The 12,343-nt window shown below is 40.1% G+C and overlaps 1 protein-coding gene across 1 annotated transcript in view; it reads left to right on the top strand.

The window, feature by feature from the left end:
• Nucleotides 1-12,343, top strand: part of chst15 (carbohydrate sulfotransferase 15) — a 69,330-nt gene that overhangs the window by 52,366 nt on the left and 4,621 nt on the right. Inside the window, exons 4-5 of the mRNA XM_074663303.1 lie at nt 777-920; nt 9,713-9,869. Coding sequence (XP_074519404.1) covers nt 777-920; nt 9,713-9,869 — 301 coding nt within the window. The remainder of the gene's footprint in view (nt 1-776; nt 921-9,712; nt 9,870-12,343) is intronic.

Genomic DNA, 12,343 nt, shown 5'->3' with positions numbered 1-12,343 from the left:
TGTCTTCGTTTCAACACCAGAACTACTCAGTTAGATCAAAACATCAGGGTTAAAATTAAAGCTTCTGTAAGGAACTTTTGGCTTCTCTTAATTGTGGCGCCCCCGGTGGACAAAATATACATCTTACCTTTATGCTAATCTTTCCTTGTACATAGCAAGCTTTAAACAAAAACACTAATTCAGCTTCATTTTACAGTCAAATTGTCACTTGTTGTTTCCTCAGTGCTATCAGTCGATTGGTCTGACACCTACCCCCCTTGTAGCTGTTTCAGGCAACAAAATAACTAAACAGAAATTGTCAGTCTTGTTGATGATGGTCTTGTTAGCTTTTGTAAGGTGTAATAAATGCATTTGTCTGGGATTCAATTTGTTTCACAACTAGAAAAAAATTACCTCACAGGAGCTTTAAAAAGTACTTTCCTATTTATGCAAGTTACAAAAATACAACAACCGTGATATATCTTATAAACACAAGTTGGGTGATTTCAGAGGAAGACAACTTCTGGAAAAATAAGCATCAATTTTGGATTTCCAAATTTGAGTGTCAACCTTTTGACCCCTTCAGGACATAGGCTCTTTGTACTCTGTCGTGTTATTTCTCTGGTACAACTTTAAAACAACTTGTTTCCTCATTCAAACCTTTAAAGTGAAATAAAGCTGCTACTTTTAAAAAGATGTGGGGGTGATGTCTGAAATCAGCAAACTGAACCTGCTCTAGACAAGTAAAAGCACCCCACTGCTTGTATTAACTGTTCTCCTCTCTTACCTTCAACCAGGCATCATTCGTCTAAGCGAGGGCTTTCACGATCGATACCCAGTGGAGGACTATCTGGACTTGTTTGATCAGGCGGCGTACCAAATCCAGGGTAACCTCACAGCAAACTCCAGTGGAAGCCCCGGCCAGCCTAACATCATCATAGGTAAGAGGAAAAGGAAACACCAGGGTTACTGCACTCAGCAAACAGATATCTTCTGAAGTCTGCATTTATCTTAGAGTATAGAAACCAAAGCTGATCTGATGACACTGTTCTCCCACCACTGTTCAAATTAGTAAAATCAAGGCACGAGTGAATCCATATAACTCAGTTTGCCATATAATGTAGGTTTTGTAGTTTTTTGGTGGTTCATTTGGATTGTCTATCAAAGATAATGAACCACAAGTGCTGCTGCAGTTGGCGACAAAGACTATGGCCTCATTGTTTGTGGCGTTTTTATGGACTTGATATCCTCCCTCTTTTCCATCTAGTTCAGAAATTAAGCTTGGCAGCTTCAACCATCGCTTTTACAGACGGTGCAAATAACATGGGCGTAGGGTGTGGTCTTGATGACGTCATCCATTGGTTTTCATAGGGTTGTTTGAAGCAGACTTGTGAGCGCCATGATGGAAATGCTGACTCAACGAAACTTAGTTAAGTCCCTGCCAGTCAACTAAGCAGTGTCACCATGCAAGTTAATGCAAAAATGTATCCTTAATTATTAATTCAATGGATACATCATTAAAGTCTATATGATTAAGTATACCAACAACCAGGACTTTTTTTTTAAAGAGACAGTAAGGAGGATCTGTTTGAAGTAGACTGCAAGGACACCTTTGGCTCTGAGTCGCGCGCACACTGTCGTGAAGACATGACTCGTAACAAGGCGTGTGTTTGTTTTGGATTTTTATTCATTTATTCATTTTCTGGCCAAAATTTATGGAGTTGTGTGTTCAAGTTTTTAATTACTGATTCTATAACATTAATAGTTCTGGGCCCGTATGCACATTCAGCCATTAAACAAATGAGGCCATTAGTCCTAATGTTATGTTATGAAACGGCACAGTTGGCTGCTCATCAGCCGCATGAACAACTGCAAATAATCGTCCAGTTATCTTATTACACCATAAAAGCGACGCAGGTGCAGATTATGTCATAATTAAGGGGAACCTACTGGAAAACCCCATCAAACAAATTCGAACTGCCCATGTCTACCACTCATAAACTGATAAACCTGGTGAGCAGTAACAGTGTGACTGAGAGAAGATCAAGAAAAACATTTTTCTGCCGGAGAAATGAAGATTTTATTACAAGAATACACAACAGCTGTTATCAGTGAGTCAATCTGGTAAACAAAGAGAAAGAGGAAGTTTGGCGATCTTGAACAGAGTAAATGTGCATGGTGTTATTGAGTGCACAGTAGAAAATCCTCAAAAATAAGATCAGTAGTATGAAAGCTGTTTTGCGAAACAATCGCTGCAGCAATGCCCTGGTACCTTGATGAGTAACTCTTAAAGCAGTTTATGAGCTCTTACGTTTCACCAAACACATCTTGGAAAGACCCAGACCTATAAAAGCAAAGAGCGAATCAAACTTGTAAAACTGACGGCAGTGAGTCTCGCAGGTTAGAGATGTCAGTTGCCTCCCTTATCTCATCTGTTCACTGAAAAATGTTGTATCTTAATCAAAATTTGCTGTACAGCTACACATTGCCATCTTTCCAAAGGATTGTCCACTGTCTGTACCTATTTCCTCTTATATGGTAACTAATTGCGCAAGTTCGCTTTCAAACAGCCGAACAGGTGCTGTAATCCTGCCATTAGCGCCTGTATTGGTGGGCTATACCTCCATTAAACTTAACACTCTATTGGCCTGTTAACCTGACCCATGCATTCCACTAACGCATTTTTTTTTTTCGCCATTAGTACCAACAGTCTGTTTTCCCTGCTAATGGCTGGTCATGCATACAGACCCTGGATCCTAACTAAACTGTCATGTTCATTGGGAAAATAAAGAGTGTCAAGTTACTTTGATGCCTGAAATACTGACTGGGTCATCTTTGAGGTAAATATAAGAATTAATATGAGTGAAAATCCAATATCTAAAGACCCAGATCAGAATTATGGTGGACAAAAGAAAAGGATTTCAACATCTCATCTCAAATAACTGTCAGTTTTTGAATTGAAACAGACGGCTCTTCCACCAGCTCAGTGTAGTTTTTGTGAAACTCAACCTTTGCCCCACATTCCCCTCTGACCCTGAGCCTACTTTTGATTCTATTTCTAAAATTACTCAGTCTCAGAATAAACCCATTCCAAGGAACTCGATGTCAAACTCAGCTTTACTCAATAGGTACGCCAAAGAGTGTGTCAGAAACCTTTTGATTGGCACACCATGACAGGAAGTTTCTCAACAGCTTTTCTGTTCCAATGAAAAACCTTCAGATCTGTTTCATAAAGATTTATCAAGAGGAAGAGGTGCAAATGATCGCTATCATCTGAAGCTAATCAGATCTGGAGGTGGTTTTAGCAGCACTGATACAACCTGTTTGTTTTTTTCCTCTGACTTCCTGTTTAGTCAGTGCTATGTCAGAGAGCAGACTCACCCCTCCCCTCTCTGCTGTATCATATTAGCCACTCAGGTTGTGTATCAGCACTCTGACCTGTGTGTGAGACATGTTCCAACAGTCCTCTGTGCCCTCTTCAGGCCTCAGCCAATAACGTTTGCCACTGGGAGACCTGACACTGGCCTAAAACTTCACCTGTAATCTGTTAGATGATATTACAGAGCTGCTATGAGAGCTGCAGTTAGGGAGGCAGAAACACAGAGCTGACGGTGACTCAGCCCTAAAGAGAGGCTTGAACGGCTTAATAACACTGGACTTCCTTCTGCCTCACTTAGCCACTTTACTGAAGTGCTGCAGAAAGGCTTTTTTCAGAACTGCAATATTATCTGCAAGAGGGCCGGAAAGTCTTTCAAACAACCAACCTTGATACTGTCCTCGCTGTAAATAACTTCACATATAGCTCACAACTCTTAATGCAGTGTTATTGCCAGGATGACGCCATGTCAGAGGAAGATGGCGAGGCAAACTGGCTCATTTCTACACATAGAAGGTGTAGAATATATGTAACGTACACTCTGTGATGTCATCCATTTCTTACTGATGTGGAGTTTTGAAGCCCATCGTCAACAGCTGCCAAAGTGCTGATGCTAAACTCAACCTACGGAAAAGAAGTGGGCCCTTAGCGTCTATGCTAACAGCTACAGGATGCCTGCCTGACAGTCAAGTCAGCCATGCCCTGATATGGGCGAAACTCATAAGTGAACCAGTTTTTTCCAGAGTCTGTTTTTGAGGTTTGTGCTTGAAAACAACACACTCAGCATAAATGGGGTTTATCTCTGAAACCACAAGCTCTGTGTGCTTTATCTTGGTTTCAGAATGAAACTAACACTTGTTAGATTTCACCAGAAGTGTAAAGATCATTATCAGTGCAACTGCGTCAGAGGAATACAACACAGCAGAAGTGAGAGACTTCTTTTCTACTTAAAAAAAATACTTCACTTTATAATAAATGTCTACTTTTTGAAATATGTAACAGAAACATAAGAGACTCAAGCAAACCATGGAACAATACCGGTACATCAACTGTGACACATTTCAGGCTGTTTAAGTAAAACAGAGGTTTCAGAGGCTTTAAGCTTGGCACATTTTGGCACAACTTGACAGTTAGGATTTCTCTTTACATAAAAATCCATACGAAGACATCATGTTAGACTCCAACAGGAACATATTTATTCACAGCAAAAAAAAAAAAAATGATGATGATCTAATAATTAAAATCCATAAACAAGAACAAAAAAGAGCAGAAAACCTAGAAACTCTCTGCTGAGCCATTGGCTAACCACAACGAAACAAATCTACTGAGCGTCAGTTGATAGTCATCAGCCTTCTAGAAACGAAAGCCTGTGTCAAATATCAGAAAGTAAACTTGAAGTATGACTTAAAGATGAGTGAAGCAGGGTTTCTCCTGTTTAATCTGATGTGCATTATGACTATACTTATAATAAGTGCTGCGTTTTATGTCTTTCTTTGTGTAGCGACCTGAGTTCCAATGTTAAAGAACAAGTAATTAAAAAAATAAATAAATAAAAAGACAAAAGAAAAAAGAAAGGAGAGAAATTAGCCTTTCAGACTCTAACTGTGTGGGTTTTTTTTGTTTAAACCATTCCATTAACTCATTTATTCTGGTGGTAAAACTCTTCTTTTTCTGTTTTTTTGGCTTGGTGTCTATGTGGCTGTTTCGCTTTTCAGCAGCCAGCCTCTAGTGGAACATTGAAGAACTGCAGTTTTTAGCGCTTCTGCATTGGTTTCATGTTTTTAGACCAGGAGTTCCTGCTCATTACTGCGCCCGGTATTAGAAAAGAAGCTCAACCCACAATGAAAGATAGTTCACAATCTTAAGTTCACACTATGTTTTTCACCCTGTTTTCTTTTTCTTTCTTTTTTTTTAAGGTGTAAGGAATACAGTTCTGGGGAAGCAATGCCTAAAAATATAGTAATTAGATTGAGTTTTTTTTTTTTTTGCTGTTTTACTGCCTTGCACCTAGATTAATTTATTTCCTATCAAAAAAAATGTGTTTTTATAGTGAAAGGACACAAAAGTACTTAAAAAATTAAAAACTATTGGAGCTAACCACAACACGAGATAACCAATACTGAAAAACAATGTCACCTTTTTTGGACTCAAAGGGCTCCGTAGAATTGTTCTCTGTGCACATCAGTTTTTAACTGTCCTTATGCTGCTACATTTCTATCACAGCCCTCTGGTAAAGTCTTTCATTCCTTTTTTATGGTTGAAAATTGGGACCATTCCCAGTTATTTCCAGGGGTCACACATTTCACTAAATCTTTCTGTCAAATACTGAGTTCCAAAGAACTGCTCCGCTGAGAGGAAGAAGGAAACTGTTTCAGGATTTCAACAACAGCCTTTTCACGCCGGTTTTGAGTTGCTGAATTGAGCGCAGCTTAGCGTGCTGCCCTGTTTTGTTTCCCTCTTTAAATAAATAATCCTTGTAAGAGAACGGGGAGTGTGCCAAAACTCCACTCAGTATTCACGGCGTGCCCTGAGAGAGCGCAGCAAGGTGCAGGCCTGTGGCCAGGATCTCAGGCTTCTTACTCTCTTCAGCCACCAGCCAACACCAGAGGCATGCCGGTCTGGCTCTGCCGTTTGTTTGCCCTATTACGGCCTCGCCCTGCGCCGCAAAATCAGCTCTTTTAATGGACACAGAGACCTTTAAATAGACTTGATCACACCGTGTATCATTTGAGACGTAGCGGCATTAGCAGCGATCCTGTTTCACTCTCACCGCTGTCAGCGCAGAAAATAGGCCCTGGCTATCATCCCTTTCTCTGTGGAAGCGAGGGAGATAAGGCCCGTGTTGTGTTCTCTCTACAAATACATAGCAGCTTCCCTTCACAGATAAGAGGATAATGAAGGCGCAGACAGACTAATGAATCCTGGATATCATTTCTCAGCTCAGCCTGATAAAGTTTCTGCTCTCAAACTGTTTGAGGAACAGCGTCCTCTGACTTGTTATGAGCACCACAACCGCTCCAACTCGGCGTGGGGAGCAGTTATTCCACAATTTTACTCACAGTTGGGGACGTAATTACTCTGTTTATGTCTGTTTATTCTGCGTTAGCATTTCTCATTTCATGCACTTGTTGCATGTGTTGGGGACATGCTGTGTCGGGTACCCCCGGCTATGATGAAGAGGCAATTCTGCTTGAACAAGGCAATCATAACAAACTCTTTGCACAGCACGTATGGATTTGTTTCTTTTTCTGAGGGAACTACTTGCTTAATTAAATGTCAAAATGAAATGAAGATTACATAACTGCAGAAAAATCTTGAAAAAACTTTTGCAGAAACCTCAGCGGTTCTAAAATTTCTTCTTTTTTTGGTACATGCTGATGAAAGTTTGGAGCTTTATCAGACGTGTATTGGTGTTTTCTGCCCATATTGATCTAAATTTTCTGTTGTAGCAATAACTATAGGGGTTTGATGATATGGTGTTTATTCAATGGGCTAGGTTTGGTTGAATGAGTAGTGTTATTGTTCCAAATATGGAACCATCAGACAAAATTCTTGGTCTTATACCTTAAAATAAAGTGGCTGAACAAGTTTTGTAATTTTTTTTAATGAATGGTTTTTACTTTTTGGATCATCTCTGGTAAACTTTCTGTTGTTCACTAATCAGTACTCCTGCACTTCCCTTTTCAATAACATCAATAGTTATACATTTTATTAATGGGTGCCTCAAGGTACCCAAGGACAAAATACAAAATGAAGTTTAAAACGCTTCAGCAATATTAAAAAAAAATAATAAAAGTTGAAGATGAATTACTTTGAAAAAGATACGATGGATGGCCATCAGAGTGGGTAGGTTAGGCAGAGTAGAGGGGTTTTGAGGCAGGATTTGAAGATATACATGAGTCAATGTCAGGTGGGAGGGAGCTCCAGAGACAGGGGGCAGAGAGACTGAAGGCTCTGGACCCCATGGAAGTCAAGCGGGCCAAGTGGGGTGAAGATCTGAGGATACGGCTGGGGCTGGGTTTGTTTATGAGGAGATCAGTGAGTTACAGTGTGTCAAGGTGATAGAGGTCTTTGAAAGAGAAAAGCAGGATTTTGAGACTAATGCAATGGGTGATGGGAAGCTTGTTGTACAGGGTGAGCCAGAAAGATTTACCCATTGTATATCTCATTTAGACTCATTTAGGTCATCAGAAGCAGCTGGAGTCATGGTGTGGGCTGCTGTTGCATCCGATGGCTCAAAGTCTCCTTTGGTCTTCATTCAGGAGGGTGTGAAAGTGAACAGCCAGGTGTACCTTCAAATGCTTGAAGAAAGAGTGTTGCCTTGGTGTACCAATGTGTTAAGAAACCAGTATGTCTTCACACAAGATGGTGCAGCAGCTCACACATCCAATGTCGCACAGGCCTGGTGCAAGCAGCACTTTCCTGGCTTCTGGGACAAGAACATGTGGCCTCTGTCGAGTCCAGACATCAATCCAATTGACTTTGCAATCTGGTCTATCCTGGAGAAGGAGGTCTCAAGAGTATCTCACAGCAGTGTCACCGCTTTGCAGACAGCTCTGATGAAGTCATGGTCAAAACTTGAAGGAGACAGTGCGGCGCTCCTGACAGTGCCAGATTGTCTCCAGGCTATGATAAAGGCAAAGGGCGTCCATATTGAGATGTAAATCTTTTTGATGACAGAGAATAAAGTATAGAAACTGTGTTCAATGTTTGTTATGTTAGTCTGAAAGCATTTTTTGATAGTGCGGAAAAAACGGTGGGTCAATCTTTCTGGCCCACCCTGTAGAACAGGTGATGATGTGGTGGAAAGAGGAGTCCTGGTGGTCTGGGCTGTAGCATTCTGTACCAGATAAAATTTATGGCAGAACTCGAGGGGAAGACCAGAGAAAAGGTAGTTGCAGAAGTCCAGGTGGGAGGTAAAAAGTAAGTGAACCAGGATGGGGGTGCTCTGGGGGGGTGTAGACAGTTGATATTGCACAGATGGAAGAACGCAGACCAAATGACATTACTGATGTGTGTGGAATGACAGAGTCCCATCAAGGAAGACACCCAGACCCTGACCTGTGCTTCTGCTGGATCTTATTTCATCAATACATCTCTGTTGCAGGGAGGAATTTTTCAGTTAACGAAATAGGACTGGGACAATATGCTATTCTTGCAATTCAATTCTGTTTTTGTTTTTGGGGTGCCGATTCAATTTAAGTTGCAATTCTTTCTTAATATTTGTGATTTTTAGTTTAAGTTTTTTACACCAGACCATGTGAAAGAAGTTAAATGATGATGATAATGTCTACAGACTGTATCAGGAGACAGATTTTCCCATTAAATGCACATCATGTGAGTCAGAGAGAAACATTTCACCCTCTGCTGGAGAAAAGCGGTAACTTTTTTCCAACCCAGTTTATAAACAAAGACTGAAATGAAGAATTTGAATTTGAAAAAACAACTTTTTGGCAAAGAATACTGATTTTGATATTGTCTGACAAAAAACCCTGATTTATTATGTTAATGATTTTTTCGCCCACCCCATGACATAAAAATTTTACATTGTTCATTTTCTTGAAATACTTGTGGCACACATTCCCTAAAATGGAATTTTGTTTTTGTCCTTTAACTCGTTACACTGGATGCAGCATTTACCTTTAATGCTGGATGCACGTTTCTCATTTTTGAGATCGGATGTGACGTTTGGGTCATTTACACATCTGGTCAGATGGTGTCATCCATCTAAGTTGTCCAAAAGCAGGTCATAAAAAGAATTACATTCAACACAAACTTTCTAACCTCCTTACATGTGTTTCAGCGAAACACAGTGCATTTCATTCGTCACGTCTTGAAAAAAATGACATTGTCTGAAATTACCTACACTTACTAAAGGGATAAACATGTAGATGTTGCATCCGGTCTAAATGAGTTGAGATGGTGAAAAACAAACATGGGGTAGATAACGTTTTTTACTCTCAACAGCCTGTTTGTTCTTTTTCTCTGTGTCACAGTGAAAAGGGTTGTTAAACATAATTTATAGGGACTTTTATTGGCTGTTTTAATCTGATAAAGCTGTATGGTTAGAATAATAAATAGTCCTTTTATAAGTGTTTTAACTTTACGGGCCAGTATCTCTTGTGCATCCATAACCATAAGCTAACTTCTTGTTATATTTCAAGGTCAAAAACAAGTCTTTCACTCCATAAGGCAGTACTCACATTTTAAAAACAGTAAGAATTTGTGGATGCCATGAAATAAATCCCCAAAAACTCCCAAAAATACTTGCAGCAGTCGTACATGTTTTGTTTGTCTCTGTGGTCGCGGTCTGTGTGCATGTTTTCTCTGAACCACTGTGGGCTGTGTGTTTTTCAGGAGAAGCCAGCGCGTCCACCATGTGGGATAACAACGCCTGGGTGTATTTCTATGACAACACCACAGAAGGGGAGCCCCCGTTCCTGATCCAGGACTTCGTCCATGCCCTGCAGCCCGACGCCCGCTTCATCGTCATGCTGAGGGACCCCGTGGAGAGGTGGGAGTCGTCTTTGTTTCACAGTATTACTCATTAAAATGTCAGTAAATAGAGAGTTTAGCTCTGACAGGCACAGAGCCACCTTTGTGTTTCAATCACAGCTGTTTACTGCAGATACAGACAGATACATTCACTGTGCGCTGCAGACAAAAGACCTGCTGTCACACAGGATGTGTTGCCTTTTACTATCTGTCACATAACTTTCAATATGACGTCTTTATCGGAGGCATAACGACCTTGCAGCTGAATGCCTGATACTTTCTGTTCAAACTGGATATTCTTTATGCTATTAAAGTTGATTTTTACTTGTCTGAACACGCTCTGTAATTGCTTTCACCCTTTTATTCAAATAAATTATTGATATGGCTTCATCCATTCTCGCACTCATATTAAACTCTTCTACTTTATAGCAATTTCAAACACAGACGCGACCCAAAGTGCTTTAGAGCAAGCAAAGAAAGGCATTGAAATGACATTAAGAAAACAATGAGCACCCAAAAGCTCGTCATAATCTGGATTTAAAGTCCACTTTTCAGATATTGTTCATTCACTTCCCTCACTCTGTGTTCACAGTCCCCTTTCTCTCTACATTTGTCTTCTAAATCTCATTCTCCACTCATCCATATTGTAGCAGGAGCTATTCAGTCATCCATCCAAGGTCGATAAGTTCTCTTTCTTTTATTACTTTTGTTTCCCCAGTGATCCGCTCAGCCTAATCCACGCTTCTCGTCCTCGTCCACACTGACAGTATTTTGTTTGGTTGAAAAGAAGCCTGCTTGCTACACTTTTTTAAAGTTTCTGTTTCTATTTCTGGCTGAGAGAAGAAGACAAGATCCTCACTCTTTCACTGCAAGCGCCGTAAAGACGCAGTCTGATCCCCCAATGACGTCCCCAAACTGACACTTTCCATGACGTCCCGGTTATGGTTGTGATTTGAATGAGTGGTGTTTGACTCACACTGAAAGATTTTTAAAACCTGTACATATGCTAAAAGAGTAAGTGACTCTACAAATGACATCAAATAACAGATTTGACATTTTTGCTCTTGTGATGTGACCCCAACACATCACTGGCTGTCAAAGGTGCAAATCTGAGGAAATACAAGCGCTGCTTTTCAGTACAAGCACAAGTATGGTGGATAAAGATGGTTGCTAATTGGGATAAGCACCCTTTAACCCTTAAAGCTTCATTTCCACCAAGCGGTTTGGTTTGGATCAGTACAGTTTGGTTCAGGTCGGATCAGTAAAGCCTGATCCTGTTTGCATTTCCACAGAAAACCGTGCCATTCTTAGTAGGCAGTGTGTAAGCCGGATACTCCGTTAGCTATGTTATAGCTGGACGGCATAGCAGCAATCCTCGCTAATAAATCCAACAAAGAAAAATGTGACACAGTTTTGTTCCAACATCAGTTTCACGCTGTTTTGTGACGTCATTTTCCAAACAAAAATGAAATTATCTTCACAAAGATAACTGGAGATTTAAACATGGGAGAGTTATGTGTTGTTCTCTATTACTGCTGTCACACAGGAAGTGATGATTAATTCAACCAATCAACACACTGCAAAGTTTCTAGCTCCACCTTCTGGTGTTGGATCAGTGTCTGGCACCCCAACAGAAGGGTACCAAAAAGTGGGACGGTACAGGTCATTAATTTGGGAACCTGTTCCAGTTTTTGTCAAAAGAAATGCCACAAAATGTGTGCCGTACCAAGATGTACCGTACTGTGGAAATAGGACTTAAGTCAAATACTCAATTAAAAGTTGTCAAACTTACTAGCTGGCACTATAATTACTACTTAATAAAGTAATATTTTAGGACTGCAGGTTTAGATTTGGGGGAATGAAGGACGAGGATGCTAGCCCAGCTAACATTAGCCACATTCAGCAAGCTTGCTAACATAGTTTTCCTGCAGACTTTCTTTCTGTATCAAGCCGTGTCAAATTTATGAGTTGAGTTTTTCCCCGACTTCAGACAACTCCAAATTTTCATTTCCATTAAAACGACTGGCAAACTAATCATTGAAATGGACTAACTTTCCCTTTAAACATCCCTGACTGTTCAGTTCAAAACTGCTTGCTGCTTAGCTAAAACTTGATATATATCCCTAAGCAGTTTCACTTTACCAAGAACGATAAAGTGAATGAATAAATTTTAAAAATCTAGACTTGGCTGACTCCTCAGGAGGGAGAGCGTTGAGTGTTACTTGTACAAGACATGTCAAAATTTGAATCTTAGTAGAAAAAGTGTGGATACTGCTGAAGAACAAACAGAACAAAGGCTGTCTTCACATTTTTTTGGAAAGTGACGGCAAAGTTTTCTTTTTATTCGTGCCTTCTTTTTGAACAGAAAACTTCTTTATTCAGAGAAGTCTGACAAATCTTTTGAAAATATGCACAAAACTGTGTCTTTAAAAAAGGAATGAAAAAAATGATATAATTTTTAGTTTTGGGGGGGGGGAAGAAATGTTCTGTCCT

Source organism: Halichoeres trimaculatus, unplaced genomic scaffold (assembly GCF_033239565.1).
Source record: "Halichoeres trimaculatus isolate MK-OKI-2021-1 unplaced genomic scaffold, fHalTri1.1 fHalTri1_scaffold_23, whole genome shotgun sequence".
Classification (NCBI taxonomy): domain Eukaryota; kingdom Metazoa; phylum Chordata; class Actinopteri; order Labriformes; family Labridae; genus Halichoeres; species Halichoeres trimaculatus.
The sequence above is the reverse complement of the archived record's forward strand: the minus strand, read 5'-3'. Positions and strand labels throughout refer to the sequence as shown.